Genomic DNA, 16,362 nt, shown 5'->3' with positions numbered 1-16,362 from the left:
CCAGAGGTAAATCTGGTGCAGAATAATGTGGATGAGAACGACCACAGCCACCTCTTGCATTTATGCGCTCTGCATTTTTTTCAATTTTTGTTTTTAAACATTTACACACTCTTACTGGATTAAAAATGGGTTTTGAACAACAAGCTGATAACAGAAGGCACTTTCAGTTTGTTCGGAGCCTGGAGAGAAAGGGGCAGAATTTATGTACATGAATGGCAGGTCAGTGGGTGGGGAAAGAAGGGTCTCAGGCCTGGGGGTATCAAGTCACCAGAAGCAACTCCTGGAGGTTGTGAGTGACCTTGGTTACAATCACGACATCTAAAAAAGCTCAAGTCCATGGGGGACCACAAGTCCCACCCACTCTAACAGAGTCTGGGGTTATTTTACTGTCAAAGAGTGATGGTTGAGGGTCCTAGCTGAATGAACAAACAAAAACACGTTTGGACAGAAAAGACAGGTAAGCCAGAGCTGTTTGAAGATAATGCCACATCACAATAGTAACTTAAGTGATGGCAGAAACAGGCAGGGGCCATGGCTTTTTTGGACTCCTTTCTTCATGTGCCTCCTGCCTATTTGGCCTCCAGAGTTTATAACTGCAAAGGTGAGCATTGGACCCCACTGGCTGTGTCTGCTTTTCATTACTAACACAGGCTGAAATGAAACCTGAAGTTGGGCCTCATCCTCAGGAACTAAAAGGAGCACGATTTGAGGGAAAGCTTAGGTGGCTTGGGGTGACAAGGGTGTGCTGAGAATCAAGGCCAGAGAGCAAAATGGGAGGACACATGGAGCTGAGGTGTAACTGGCGTGTAGACCCTGAGTCCTTTATCACTTATCTCATCCCTGAGGTTTCTTCCCAAATTGGACAAGTGGGGGTTGGGACATAAGATCATAATTTAAATCTGACCATTTCCTGATAAGAAAACGTTTGCCTCTGAAGCCAAAGTTCTCACAATCCCCAAAGTCTTAATGGTGACAACTCTCCATGGTCTGAGTCAGAAACCAGATTCCTACACTTGGGAAAAGCCTCACAGACCATTTGAGCAGCCTCCAGCAAGATGCAATAGCAAGCCAGCTTTCCGACAAATATTTATCAAGCCCCTATTAGGTGTCAGGCACTGGAAAAACAGCAGTAACTCAGACAAAAGGTCCCCACTCTAATGGAACTGCCATTTTAGCTAGAAAGATAAGTGATAAATAAGATCACTTTTTAAAATTGGTGCTATCATTAAAATAGTAGTTTGGTTAGCATTGCTGAGCAGTGGGCGAAGGGGGCAGGGATGAGAGATAAATTTAAGCTGGTCACAACACTGTAAATCAACTACACTTCAATAAAATAAAATTTTTTTTAATAAAACAAAAATTTAAGCTGGAACCTGAATGAAAAGGAGCCAAATACACAAAGCTCTGGACAATGGATGTGTGGATAAGGCCAGTGAGGCCAGGAAGTGACTGATTCAGAAGAGAAATCACTCCACAGGGCTAGAACTGGAGTCACTCTACTCTTTTTTTTTTTTTTAATTTATTTTTGGCTGCATTGGGTCTTTGTTGCTGCACGGGGCTTTCTCTAGTTGCAGGGAGCAGGGGCTACTTTTCGCTGCGGTGCGTGGACTTCTCATTGCAGTGGCTTCCCTTGTTGCAAAGCACAGGCTCTAGGTGCGTGGGCTTCAGTAGTTGTGGGACACAGCCTCAGTAGTTGTGGCTCACGGGCTCTAGAGCACAGGCTCAGCAGTTGTGGCACACGGGCTTAGTTGCTCCGTGGCATGTGGGATCTTCCCAGACCAGGTCTTGAACCCGTGTCCCCTGCATTGGCAGGCGGATTCTTAACCACTGCGCCACCAGGGAAGCCCCACTCTACTCTTAACATCTCAATTCCATTTACCCAGTGAGTGATTCAGGGCCAGACTGAGGGCCTGAGCAAGACTGGACCCTGGGTTTGGTACCTCAGTCTCAGGTGATATAGCTACATGGGCACAGTAGCTTGATTCGTCTCATTTTTTTCTGTTAATACACTGACCTACATCTGGTTGCTTTTTAAATATTAAGCCATCCTTGCTTTCTTGGGGGTACGTTTCACCTGGTTTTGGTGACCGCCTGCATTTACCAAGCTCTTACAATATCCATCTTATAGAACTGTCACAACAGCCCTAATGAGGTAGGTGCAACATTTAGCCCCACTTTGAAGATGAGGAAAGTGAACCCTGGAGGGGTTTACTGCCCATGGCCACAGACATAGAAAATATTAAAACTAGCATTTGGACCCAGGCAGGAAGTAGAACTGGACTGTTTCTTATCCTGGATACCAGAAACCACCACCCCCTGGTAACTAGCCAGGAGTGTTGACAACAGTACCCTATCCCTCTCTCACCTCTCTGTATGTCCCCCCACCCACCCCCCATCCCCGCATCAAGTTCCAAGTCAATTTCCACTCCTGTCTCTCTTCTGACCTTGTGCACTGGTAGATCGGCCCTGAAATCTACAACAGCTTCCAGTTGCTGTGAGAAGCCAACCTCTTTAGGCCTCCTCTCCAACTTCATCCCCTGTTGCTCTTACTCTATCTGGTTATGTTCCAGTTACACTGGCTTTCTTGCACATCCTTTTCAAACTGCACAAATTGTTCCTGAGATCTGGAACACTCTCTTCTGTGCCTGCAAACAAACACTTCTACTCATCCTACGCTAATATTACTGGTAACAAGCACTTTGTGCCAAACACTTTTCGAAATATTTTACATAGAAAACCTTCTTTAATACTCACAACAACCCTATGAAGTTGGTACTATTATTATCCCATGTCACAGATCAGGAAATGAAGACAAAAAGATGACCTGCCCAAGGCTGCACAGCCAGTAAGCAATGGTGTTGGATTTACACCCAGGCCACCTGGCTCCAGAATCCTTGCTCTTAACCACTACACTACTTTTTTTTTTTTTTTACCACTACACTATTTAACACCAATTCCCAAGTTACTTTGTGTGAGGTTCTCCAGTGTGGATTCATAACAATTTCTTTCTCTCATCCCACCCCCTTTGTTTTTGATCTGTCAGCAAATCCTGTCGGTTCTACCTTCAGAACGTATCCAGAATCCAACCTCGCCTCTCCACATCCACTGCTGCCACCACCACTGCTGGCCTAGACTACTGTGGTGGCCTCCTCACTGCTTCCGCCCTTGCCCCCTCCCCAAGTCTGTCCTCACAGTTGCCAGAGGGTCCTGTTACAACCCAAGTCAGCCCATGGCCCTCCTCTGCTCAGACCCCTGCTCCATCTCTCTCAGAGAAAAAGCCAAAGTCCTCCCCGTGGCCAGAGAGGCCCTACAGAACCAGGCCCCGTCACCTCTCCGACCTCACCTCCTGCCACTAGTCCCCTCGCTCACTCTACTCTGGCTGCACTGACCTTCTTGCTGTTCCTCACACACACCAAGCAAGCTCCCAACTCAGGGCCTTTGCACTTACTTGCTTTTTCTTCTGCCTCTAATTCTCCTCTTCCAGATGTCAAGGAAAGGCAAGGCTGAGATATTTGGCTGGTAAAGAAACATACCCTGGTTCGATTCAGATGTTTGCTACTTACATAGATAGCAGAAGCAAGAAGGGCCACAGATGCCAGTTCATGTCCCTCGTGCAAGGTAACACAGAAACAAAAAGGGGCCAGATGACTGCAGCGCAGATGGTAGGATACTGTGTGGCCAAGAAGCTAGTACATGTTAAGCAGTTCTATAACCTTAAATTGAGGGAGAGAAGGAACAGAAAGCCTCATACCTCACCAGAACCTCAGGAGATGAGAAACCGTCTCATGGCAGCCTCCTCGGTAGAGAGGATGTTAATGAGAAATGGCCTTGTAGCCTCTCGTGCTCTGTGTTCCGAGGATCACAGGGCGTTCTGCCAATACTTAGGTCAGCTTGCCTACGTGGCCTATGAGACGTGCTAGACGGCCAGAGCACCGTGGCGGAACCATTCCCCTACCATTCTCCCTCTAATTTCAAGTCTCTGTTGTAAGGTCACCTCCTCTGAGTCGCCTTCCCTAAACCACCTTGTGTAAGACCCCAACACTCTTCATTCCCTCTGCTTTATTCTCCTTAACACTTGTCACTTTCTATCATTACATCACGTACCAATTTATGACTTTATCATCCGTAGACCCCAATATGTGATTCCTAAGCAAAGAAATTTGTTGTTATCTGTTGCTGTGTTCCTACTATTATTATCTGGCACACGTAACAAATGCTTGCTAACATTTATTGACTACACGTAACTACCAGACACTGTTCTAGGTGTTTCCCATGTCTTGACTCATTCAATGGGTATGATCCCCATTTTACCCTTAAGGAGAAAGGTTTCTAAGAGGTCCTGGGTTTTGAAGGCAGGCAGGCAGGACCTCTGTTGCTGGGCAAAGGAATGGTCCATCTGCCTGGAGAAGCCAGAGGGGTCCTGAGGGCTGTGATTGGTGAGGAGAGACAGGAAGGGGTTCTAGGACCTGTATCTGGTTTTGTTTGTTTTTTTGGCCACGCAGCATGGCATGCAGGATCTTAGTTCCCCGACCAGGGATCGAACCCGTGACCTCTGAAGTGGAAGTGCAGAGTCCCAACCACTGGACCACCAGGGAATTCCCTAGGACCAGCATCTGGAAAATATTGTCAGATGTCAAGAAATACAAGCTAGCATTGCAGGGTTTCTTGAGGCCCTTGGAATAGAAATGCCTGTAACAATGGAGAAGGCTTTGGGGAACAGGGGCAAGCCAGCCAAAAACAGCTGACCATGCCATCCACTTCCCATGCCAACGCAAAGGTCTAACAAACCACACCCCTAACAGTTTTCTTTTAACTTTTTATTATGGAAAATCTCAAACTTACAATAGTATTGATTTAATGTACTTCCATGTACTTATCACCCAGGTTCAACAATTATAAACACACTGCATTTTCTAAACTGCAGGCTCCATAAGCATTTGAGTGGTTTGGAGCCAACTGTTGTTAAAATATAACAAACTAGAAAACATCAGGGCATTTTGCACATTTAATTCATTAAACCTTTCTTCCACTTAAATAGACAAATGCGTAGACTGTATCCCAATTTAAAAAAAATGTACTTCTTACTAAGGATTGCAGTCAAAGTTTAAAATGGAGACCACAAGTTCTGTGCTTGAATGACTATTAAGTAGACAGAGTAAAGAAAACTCTGAATTTTACTTGAAGGCAGCTTAAAATTGAATTTACAACAGCATATTAGAAATGTTTACACAGAACAATGCCACAGATTGTTTTCAACAATTTAGAAGGCTTAGGTTTCTTTGTGCCTTCACTGGTTATGTTAAAACCCATGTCCCATAGACTCTAGGGCAGTTCTCCATAACCTAACACTAATACTTCTGCAGTATACTGCATACATACTCACACTAAGTGGGAAAAAGAGATTATGAAAAGCTTCAGGCCTTGTCACTGAATTTGAAATAAAACGACTTTTAGTTTCGCAGATCTCTGTGCACTTCGAATTATAAGGGATCATGCTAGCCTGGAGAGGGGTGAGAGGTGGAAGAGGAATGCAGCTGGGCAGGAACTGTGGCATGCTTTGTCTCCAAAAGCAGGAGTGGAAGGAACACTGCCCACTGTTATCCGATATGCTTTCTTACATACCTAAAGTATTTACAGCAACTTATTTTAAAAAGCTTTTTGAAAGTTTACATCCCCAAAACCAGAATGTAGGGCAAGGTGTGGGGGTAGCATCACAGACCTACCTTGTTCTAAACGTCACCTCCAGTACCGCTCTGTGAGGTGGCACTATTATTCCCATTTTGCACATGTTGAACCTGAGGCAGATAAAAAAACTAAGCTAGGAAGCAGGGTCTGTGACTTCCGCCACATGTGGTGAGAGGGGCAGGGCTTGGGATTCATTTTGGACCTCAAAATGGGTAGGGGGTGGAGGTGTCTGTGAGATGTTTGTGTCAAGTTTGGTGGGGGGTAGGCAAGATCCAGGGATTGAAAATACAAATACTTGTAGGCCAGGGGTCTGGTCTTCACAAGCTTTGGGACACAGGTTCTCAAAGCACCTTTGAATGTGTTTCTGGTCTCAGTGGGTTCTTGGGAAACATGCACACTAGTGAGATTCTGGTCAAAGTGAAGAGGACTAATAAGCTTTTAATAAGGGTTTTGAATCTCAAGTCCAGAAATTGTATTGCTGAGTATGTGCCAAAGAAAACTGTGTCTTCTAGGCCCCTTTCCTTAGAGCAAGTAAACAAGACACTGGGCCTCCCAAGACTGGATTACTACACAGCAACTTCTGAAAGGACATTTATGGTTTTTGTTGATGTCACTTAGGGGATCATTTCGTTGCAGGAACTTAGTGATTATGGGATCCTGTCTCAGGCCACATTGCGAGACGGACATTTTACTTCCTGAGAGGTAGGATGCAGAGGTGCCCCCCACCCTAGGGAGTAACAGTAATCCTCCTGCCAGATCCCACAGCCTTAATTCCCTGGAGGCCCAGCACAGAATGCCTTAGACTGAGTACTCAACCAGTAAGGAGTAGCCACAACGTCCCTTTACCTGGGCCTGGATCAGCGGGCCAGGCAGGTCTCTGAAGTTCCCAAGTCTCCATCCACCTGGCAAAACAAATTCATGACTGGATGGGAGGAATGGTCCTGGGGCCTGTCCCAACTAGCTGGGAGGCACAGGAGACAGGCCATCAATACTGGAACTCTCACGATACAGGGACCCATGTAACCTGTCAGCTCTGGTTGCCGTTTAACAGCACCATATACTGGGTGGTTTATAAACAGAAATTTCCCATACTTCTCGAGGCTGGAGTCCTAGATCAGGGTGCCAGCATGGCCAAGCTCTCCTGGGGGAGAGCTTTCTAGATTGCAGACTGCCAACTTCTCATTGTATCCTCACACGGTGGAGAGCAGGAGATTGAAGCAAGCTTTCTTAGTGACTATTATAAGGGCACTAATCCCATCATGAGGGTGGAGCCCTCATGACCTCATCTAACTCTAATCACCCCCCACAAAGGCCTCACCTCCTAATACCATCACATTGGGAAAAGTACACATTCAGTCCATTAACACCTGCCCCATGAATGAGTGAATAAGGCAGTTTAGGATGTCTTGAAACTTACAATCTGGTGGTACTTGGCTCAGCATCTGCCAGTTAGAGGCAAAGGACATAGCTGATCAGAAACTCTAAAGAGGGTTAGAGCCCATGGGGCTCCAATGCAGGCACCAGAACCATGACTAAAGGGAGTTAAAACTGAGGAACTACCACTTTACCACTTCAGACCCTCACACCACCATGGAAGACTGAACGCCTATGGCTGATGCCTTTGCTAACTGTTTTTAACAGCTATAAACATGCTTATTAAATGCACTTGACCCCCCCCCCAACAGAAAATGTAAATTGTCCATGAGGCTGAGAGACATGAGGTTAAATGACTCACTGAAGGTCAAATAAGTGGAAAGCAGCAGAGCCTGGATTTGAATCCAGGAATCAGAACCCAGAGGCTGTGCTCCTAGAACCCTGTTTTCAAACCAGGATTCTCCTGTGTCCCTCACACCAAGGTGAGTTTACTGTACCTGCCCCCACCCCCAGTATTTCAGGACCTGGCACCACTCTTTATGGCAGGATTTAGCCTACATTCTCAGGACAATCTTGTGAGGAGGGCACCTACCTGATGCTCAGAGAAGACAGGGAGATTCAAACCCAAGCAGTCATTCCAAAGGTGACACCGAGATGATCACAACGGGACCAAGAGACCATCTCAGGAAACCCAATTCCAGCCATGAGGGGATTTCACCTGGACTCCCCACCCTTCCCACAAGCCTTATGTATACCAAAACCAATCCCAAACTCAACCAAACTTCGAACTCAAGGTCTCTACCCTTTTGGCAGTCCCTGCCCACCCCCTAACTAAATCTTTTTCTCAGTCTCCCTCTTGATCTTCTTCTATTTTTAATTTGTAATAAGCCTCTATACCTTAATTTGAGTAAGGAAAAAGCACTATCAATATCGATTTGTTTTCAGATTTCATCTTTTTAATCAACTCGGTGAAAGACATCCTAAACGCTACATGAAACACAACAGAATATTTTTTTCTTCCAGTATTAAAAAAAAATGACACACAAATATTTTTAAGAAACTTCTATATAATCAAGGCAGAGATCTGGAGTAAAAAACACCTCTAAGTAATCATGTTCTTCATTTCTTATAGTTACAGTCAGAAATTGCTTCCTAATCATGATTAAACATTGTGTACAGGTGTTTAAAATGTTCCTAGATGCACATTATTTAAAAAAATCAGTCTGGCCAAACATTTTTTGCCAGAACCAACATTCCTGAGAGCCCGAACTAAAAAACTGGTAAAAAAGGAAAAAATATCCAGACTCCACAAACGTCTCAGAATTTGTCTTTAAATGGGAGAAAAATTTAAAAAAACACATGGAACTTTCTGAAAGGTCTTTAACAAGCTACCTTGGGAGCTCTACTCAAAAAAAAAAATTGATGTAACTAAAACAGATGTTTCAGTGCAGCTCCAAAAATCTTTATAAATACAGCCATTTGGAGGGATGGTCCTGGATCAGAAGAAGTTTTATTCCTTGTGTATCTGAGAACAGTAAGAAGGGGGAGAATTGTGATGTTGGGAATAGGCTAACATGCTCACTTCCCAGGGTTGATGAGGATGCTGAAAGGCTAGACAACAGGGACACCCCTCCACCTCTTTCATGCTCAATAGGAGTAGATGATTACAGACAAAACAGGTTTGACACCCCCCCACCCCGCGCCAAAGCAGACTAGCCTTTAACAGGCACCTGAGAGCAAGGCCTAGGAATGGTGTCAGGTGGGCTTGTTGAGGTATGCATAGGCAGGAGAAAAATGAGAGGGACAGGACTGGTACACAGAAGTCTGCTCGGTGGCAACACAGAAGCCTCACCTACATTAGGTGTGCATGCCTCATCTCAGTTGTCATAATTATCCCTGTAATTTCCTCCTGAGTAGCGGTCATAACCACCCTGGCTTCTGGGAAAAAACATACAGAGTAGTATCACAGGAACATCTTATATACACCTTCTGATAATACTAAAAACCACGTACACTTACAAATCCTGTCACACTTTTTATGTACTATAATATAAACTTTAACGTGTAAAATGAGATATATTAAACATGAATACGAAGTAAACATCAAATAATCCCATCATGTATAATTTAAGTATAGCATTTTAAACCATATTAAACATTAGTACACACAATTAATCAAAACAGTACAATAAACATGTGTCACCATCTACTGTACATTGCAATTATATGACCTAATAACTTGTTGTTATATTTAACCCAAATTATTGTTTCACACTTATTTTGTAGTTTCATTATAATTTGTAAAAGCAAACACTAGTAGCACCACAGTAAGAAATGTATGAATACTCAGGCAGCTGAGCTGAGATCTTGGGGAGAGGAAAGAGCACCACCAGAGTACCCCAACCCCTTGGCTACCCACCTGCCGCCATAGTCTCTGGACCTTCCATATCCATATCCATATCCTCCAGGTCGGCTGTCATACCTGCCACTTCCATAGCCCTGGTCCCCACCACCTACAGCAGATAAAAAATATTCAAATGGCAATTGTCCAGCAGGCAACTCTCCTCCATATCCCATGATCAAACTTACCACTGCACTTACCTCTAGAGTAGCTGCGACCACGCCCATAGGCCCCAAAGGCACCCCCTCTTGTTCCCCGGGCCGACTTGCCCGCGTGGTCTACACGGATCTGACGACCGTCCAGAGACTAGGTGTGGGGAGACACAAGGAGGATGGATGGGTTGGTGGTCAAACAGAGCAGGGATGAGGTAAGAGCGGGCTGTGCAGGTGGGCAAAAGAGCCCAGAAATTCCTGCTGGGCACCAGCTTCTGGGTGCCACATTCCAGAACAAGCTCCTTTGACCAGAATGGCTTTATCAGGAGCTACAGAATCCCACAAAATGACCTGAATCCACCGTGTTCCCCCTGCTACTACTTACATCTTGACTGAACTCAGGTTGAGTTCTCCTCCCCACTCCTCTAAGCTGCCCGACTATTAGGGCTAGATAGACACCTCTCTTGGTTTGAGGCTTCAGAGTCCATCCCAGAAGACTCACGAGGTCCTCTCCGGGCCAGGCCCACAGGTCTGCAGACTCTACTACCTAAGCCCAGAGCAGGTCAACCATCCACAGGTGGCTTCTCGGCCTCATGCAGGACCAGTCGTCGCCTCCCAGGCAGCCCGGCTCTGTCTGCCGCTGCCCTCCACCCCCTAGAACAGAAGGCAGTCACGCTCCTGTGAGTGGGCACTGCGGAGCTTGGTGGCCGCGCTGCCCCTAGCAGACACAGAGGGAAAAACAGAAAGAATGGTCGAAGTGACAGATGGGAGCAGGGCCCCTATGCAGGTAGGCGGCCTCACCTCTCCATTCATGGCTCTCATGGCATCTGAGGCATGCTCTGGATTGGTGAAGGTGATGAAGCCAAAACCCCGGGATCGCTGAGTCTCCCGGTCCTTGACAACAACCACTGGAAAAGGGAGAGGGGAGAGAGTTAAGAGGACAAGTGGCAAAGCGTGTTGGACCCTCCTCCCACCAATCCTCAATGGAAAGTTATCGAGTTCTCAGTCTTAGACCTAGGGACAAAAGCAGGAGAGCATTAATGTAAAGGCCTGGGGTCCTGACCCTTTTTTCCTGTTTCCTGAAACACATGGGCCCCAGACTTTCCTCCACACACCGCCCCCATCACGTGTCTGGCCCATGTCTCACCCTCAGAAATAGGTCCGAAGCTGCTGAAGTGGTCTTCCAGAGCCTGTTCATCAGTGTTGAAGTTGAGCCCTCCCACGAAGAGCTTCCCTTCTTCAGAGGACATGGCGGTAAATTCAAGTCCTGTGGGAAGAATATGGAGAAGAGTGGAAGACGCAGTGTAGACGAGAGAAAGAGATTGGAGAAATGAGAAAAGATAAAGAGAAGAGAAGAGAACACAGACGAGACAAAAGAAACAAAATAAGGAGTAACTACGGAGAAACACAGAAAGGCCAAACAGGCGGGAACCTACGGGGCGAACTCAGCGAGGAAGCCATTTGGGGGCCGCCTTCGCGCATGCCCACAACATCCCCCGCCACCGCGCCCGTCATTTTGTGCGGCCGCGCATGCCCAGAACACCCTTGCGCTCCCTCCTCACCCGCAAAACAAGATGGCGGCGGTAACGTACGAAAACCCCCACCCCCACCCAGGTCTCCGCTGACGCGCGGTCACCGCCACCAGCCACGCCGCCAGCCCCTCCCGGCTTTCCTCGCACTCGGATGTAGCGCGCCAGCCTCGCACCAACCAAAAAGTGTCACCTCCGAGCACGGGACCCACCCGCCCCGAAGAAGCCCAAGCCTACGTGTCAGAAGCCGGTACTCTCCCCACTCGCGCACCTCGCTCTCGCCCGGCGTGGCACACGTCAGTGGGGCGAGGAGCGGTCGCTCCGCAAAACACACGCTGCTTACCTGGAACTTAAGTAAAAGGCCGAAGAGACAGCTACCGCCAAGAAGCCGAGAGACTGGGAAGGGCGCCGCGCGGGAAGACTCCTGATAAAGCGTACGTAGCGTCACGTCACGGATCGTCCGCCACGCGTGCCGGCGTGCGCGCTCATTGGCTGAGGCCAGTGAGGGGGCGGGGTGGGAGGAAGGGGCGGGGTGGGAGGAAGGGACGGCAATGCAAAGGGATCGATGCGCTCAGCACGCTTCCGGGAATGGAGGCGAGGTTTGTGTAGTTTGTGCCCCCGGACATCAGCGTCTCTCCACAGGCCCCAGCCGTCTTCATCCCTTACACGCACGAGCCTTTTCGCTGTAACACCCATTTCCGTCCCGGACATCACCCTCACCATCCTTGACGTCGTCTCCCCCATTGGTTTTGACGTCTTCCTCTAGGTCCCTGAGGACATAATTACCGTCCTCTGATAACCTCTTTCACCTTCTAGTCCTCTAACCTCATACCTCTCGAGGCCTCGATGTTTTATCTCCCCACTGTCCCTGACGTCATCGCCCTTCACAGTCCTTAACATCAGACCCTTTGTTTCTTAGTCCCTGACCCTGACCCCTACGTTTCCTTCTCTGTGCCCAACATCTAGCCACCTGTTATGGGACCCTTTTCCCTGGCATCGTTCCTTCTCATTTATAACTTCAGCCCTCATCCTTATCTGACAGCCTCCTGAAGCCAGTTTCTCGAATTCCCTATCAGTGGACCGCCTGAGGTGCCTTCTACAGAAGAGGATGCTTCAATCTTCAGAAGGAGTAAATCCCAATCCAACAGAACGATTATTTGCTGTCACTCAGAGTTGCTGAACCCTTGATCCACAGAAAGGACTTTCACAATACATAATGGACTTATCCAAAGCAAAGAGTGTCTGAGCCCACTCCCCACAGTTTGTTCTTGTTCAGCCTTCTGAGTGTCTGAGCTACCTTTACAATGAATGGATTTAACAGACTTTTCGTTTCTGAACTCCCCATCAAGGAAGAATGGGTTAGTTTGCCCTCAGAGACTCTAAAATTTAATGTCATCCATAGAATGGACTTGTCCAGCCTGCTAAGGGTCAGCACCCCAAACACAGACTAGATTTAACTTTTGGAGTACAGTATGGTATGCATCCACAAAATGGACTTGTCTGGCTTTTGCCATATCCAGACTTCTATGCCCAGGATGGACGTGAAGAGATTTCACATTGTCCACATACGTGCTAGTCTTAGCCCTCTGATAATCTGAGCCCCCATGCAAAAATTAGAGGTACTTATTTACCTCTCAAAGTGTCTGAGCTCTGATCATATTTCACAGTTCATGACACATCGTCATGGTTGTTCTATGCAAAGCCTCTCATTTTATTTATTCTTTTATTCCTGCGCCCAACTATCATTCTTCCTCCCACAGTTAACTATTTTACTGGGTTTAATGTGTATCTCTTGGTGTGATTTCATATAAAATGTGCGTTTTTGTGTATGCTTTTTTAAAAAAGTATTTATTTAGGCTGCGCCGGGTCTTAGTTGTGGCATACAGGATCTTAGTTGCAGCATGCAGACTTCTTGGTTGGGGCATGTGAACTCTTTAGTTGCAGCATGCATGCAGGATCTAGTTCCCCGACCAGGGATCGAATCCAGGCCCTCTGCATTGGGAGCACAGAGTCTTACCCATTGGACCACCAGGGAAGTCCCTTGGTATGCTTTTAATTTAAATGGTAGTGTCATTTGTTTTTGGTTTTTTTTACTCTTTTTTTCAACCAGCATTATGTTTTTATTCCATCTGTGGGAATTCCCTGGCGGTCCAGTGGTTAATACTCTGTGCTTTCATTCCTGGGGCCCGGGTTCGATCCCTGGTCGGGGAACTAAGATCCCACAAGCTGTGCAGTGTGGCCAAAACAAAAAACAAACAAAAAAAACAAACAAAAAAACTAATGGGAGTTTTGTTGGGATTGCATTGAATTAATAGATTTGGGGCAAAATAATATCTTAATAATATTACCTGTGGAGGTTTTAAGATATGTTCACAAACTCTTTGATAATGCCCCCTTCAAGAGTTGGAGCCTAGTTCCCTTGCCCTTGAGGGTAGGCTGGACTTCTGACTCACTTGTAATGCACAGAATGAGCACGTCACTTCCAAAACTAGGTCATAAAAGGCACTTCGGTTTCCTGCTTTCACACAGACTGCTTTCTCTGTGGGACGGTACCTGGTACTTCATGCAGCAGCCCTATGGAGGAACTGAAGCCTCCTGCTAACAGCTATGTGAGTGGGCCTTCTTGGAAGTGGAGTGAAGCCTTCAGATGACTGCAGCCCCCTTCCACATCCTGACTGCAATCTCATGAGAGACTCAGGTTCAGGACCACCCAGCTAAGCCACTCCCAGAATTCTGACCCTCTGAAACTGAGATAATGATTATTGTTTTAAGCCTGGATGTAATTTGTTACCAATACGTAGCTAATACATCACGAAATCTTCCCAGCAAAGAGCATGAGATGTCTCCTTTTATTCAGATCACCTACAGTATTTGTTATTAGAGTTAAAATTTTTTTTAAATAGATTTTATTTATTTATTTATTGGCGGCGTTGGGTCTTCGTTGCTGCGTGCAGGCTTTCTCTAGTTGCGGCGAGTGGGGGCTACCCTTCGTTGCGGTGTGAGGGCTTCTCACTGTGGCGGCTTCTCGTTGCAGAGCACAGGCTCTAGATGTGCAGGCTTCAGTAGTTGTGGCATGCGGGCTTCAGTAGTTGTGGCTCACGGGCTCTAGAGCGCAGGCTCAGTAGTTGTGGTGCACGGGCTTAGTTGCTCCGCAGCATGTGGGATCTTCCCAGACCAGGGCTCGAACCTGTGTCCCATGTTGGCAGGCGGATTCTTAACCACTGCACCACCAGGGAAGCCCCCAATTCTTTTCTTATAGAAGTCTTTTGTATTGGTTAAATTCTTTCCTAGATACTTTATTTTCTTATTGTAGAGAAATGGTTTTTATAGGTTGATCTGGAACCCTTGCCGAACTCTCTTAGTGGTCCTAACAGTTTTTCTGGTCATTGTTAGTTCCTTAAGGTAGTCAGACATATCATTTACAAATGGGTTTTTATCAATTTCTTCCAAAACTTACATCTCATTTCTTTTTCTTTCCTTACAGCATTGGCCAGCTGTATATTAAGTAGCAATATTGAGAGGGAACATCTTTGCCTTATTCCTGATCTTAGAGGGAAAATGTGTTTAAATTTTCTCTATTAGGCATTTTGTTTGTTGTTTTTGTTTTCTTTTAAAAAAATTTGTTTTTGTTTTTTTCTATTGGGCATTTTTGCTGTTTTTGCCACATAACCTTTATCAAGTCAAAGATGTTCTCTTCTACTCTTATTTTGTTTGCTGAGTTTTTTTTTAATATCATAAACAAGTGCTGAATTTTATCAAATATTTTTTTCTGCTTTGTGACTATCATATGATTTCTCCTTATTAATGTGGTAGTTCACTCATTAATTTTCTAATTTGGATTATGTTTGAATTCCTGGGATAAGCCCTACTTGTAATTTTTTTTTAAACTAACACTGTTGAACTCGGGTAGCTAATATTTTATTAGAATTTTTGCATCTATATTCATAAGTGAAATGGGTCTATAACTTTATTGTCTTGTATCTTCCTTATCTGGGTTTAGAATCAAGACTATACTAGCCTCAAAAAATGAGTTGGGCAGCTTTTGCTTTTTTCCTATTTTCTGGAAAGATTTGTATATTTGGGAATTAGCAGTTCCTTGGAAGTTTGATGAACTACATCTGCAAAACCATCTGGGTCTGGGCCTGAAGCTTTTTGTTACAATGAGATGGAGTGTCTTTAACTATCATTTCAAATTTTCTTAAAACTTATTATATTTCTCAATTTCTTTTTGCATCAGTTTGAGCACATTTTAATTTTTTCAGAAACTTAAGCCTTTCATCAAGGTTTTTGAATGTATTAGCTTCCAATATTGAGCCTTTTTGTGTCTATAATTTCCCTTTTTCTGTGCTGTATTTTGCATTCTTTTAAAGCAGTCTTGGCAGAGGCCTATCATTAATATTTTCAAAGAACCAGCTTTTCATTTTGCTATTCTTTATCATTACTTTAAAAATTCTCTTTGGCACTTATTTCCTTCCTTAACGATATTTCCTTCATGACTCATGGAGTCATGGGTTTGTTCCTCTGCTGTTTTCCCAACTTCTTGATTTGAATGCTTAGGCCATTTATTTTTCAACCTTTCTTCTCTCCTGATAAATGTACTTAAAGCTATGCATTTTTTTAATAACTGATTTCGCTGTGTCCCAGAAATTTTGCATGTAGTGTTTTTACTGTTTAGTTCTAAGTATTTCTAAAGTTCCTTTATTTCTTCCTTTACCCAGGGGTTATTTAGTAATGCTAGTTTCCAAAAATGGGGACCTTTTTTTTTTTTTGGCCGTGCTGTGTGGGATATCGGTTCCCCAACCAGGGATTGATCCCAGACCATGGTAGTGAAAGCCCAGAATCCTAACTAGTAGGCCACCAGGGAACTCCTGGGGCCTTTTTTTTTTTTATTGCTTTTCATTATTGCTAATTTTATTGCATTGTGGTCAGAGAACATGGTTAATAGCTATACTTTTGAATTCATTGAGGCTTTCTTTGTGCCCTAACAGGGTCTATTTTTTGTAATTAAGTGTAAGCATAAAAGGAGTCTTCTCCATTTGTTAAGTGGAGGGTTATATAGGAACGTGTGTCATATATATGAAATTATATATCAAGCTTAAAAATGTATTGTTCAGGTCTCCTTAGGAGTGTGTTTATGGTAGACATATATTCTGTTAAGGAGTATATGTCCTTCTTTGTGTTTTGCTATCTGAAATTTCATTTTGTTAGCTATTAGGATGTC

The 16,362-nt window shown here is 45.1% G+C and overlaps 1 protein-coding gene and 1 long non-coding RNA gene across 3 annotated transcripts; one reads left to right on the top strand and one right to left on the bottom strand.

The window, feature by feature from the left end:
- Nucleotides 1-7,993: 7,993 nt before the first annotated feature.
- RBM3 (RNA binding motif protein 3) lies at nucleotides 7,994-11,610 on the bottom strand. Of its 2 annotated transcripts, XM_082376359.1 has the most exons (7): nucleotides 11,485-11,610; nucleotides 10,760-10,879; nucleotides 10,414-10,520; nucleotides 9,661-9,766; nucleotides 9,479-9,572; nucleotides 8,912-8,997; nucleotides 7,994-8,584 (listed from the first exon to the last, which is right to left on the bottom strand). In XM_082376359.1, the coding sequence occupies exons 2-6, from the start codon at nucleotides 10,860-10,862 to the stop codon at nucleotides 8,937-8,939; spliced, it is 471 nt and encodes a 156-aa protein (XP_082232485.1). In that variant the 5' UTR covers nucleotides 10,863-10,879; nucleotides 11,485-11,610; the 3' UTR covers nucleotides 7,994-8,584; nucleotides 8,912-8,936. The 2 variants fall into 2 exon arrangements, with proteins under 2 accessions (XP_082232485.1, XP_082232484.1); XM_082376358.1 differs by lacking the exon at nucleotides 11,485-11,610 and having other exon boundaries at nucleotides 8,912-8,994.
- Nucleotides 11,440-12,970, top strand: LOC309620256. Its single transcript, XR_014239489.1, has 2 exons — nucleotides 11,440-11,575; nucleotides 12,184-12,970. It is a non-coding gene; the product is annotated as an uncharacterized lncRNA (long non-coding RNA).
- The last annotated feature ends 3,392 nt before the right edge of the window (nucleotides 12,971-16,362 follow it).

Source organism: Balaenoptera borealis, assembly GCF_965194805.1.
Source record: "Balaenoptera borealis genome assembly, chromosome: X".
Classification (NCBI taxonomy): Eukaryota; Metazoa; Chordata; class Mammalia; order Artiodactyla; family Balaenopteridae; genus Balaenoptera; species Balaenoptera borealis.
The sequence above is the reverse complement of the archived record's forward strand: the minus strand, read 5'-3'. Positions and strand labels throughout refer to the sequence as shown.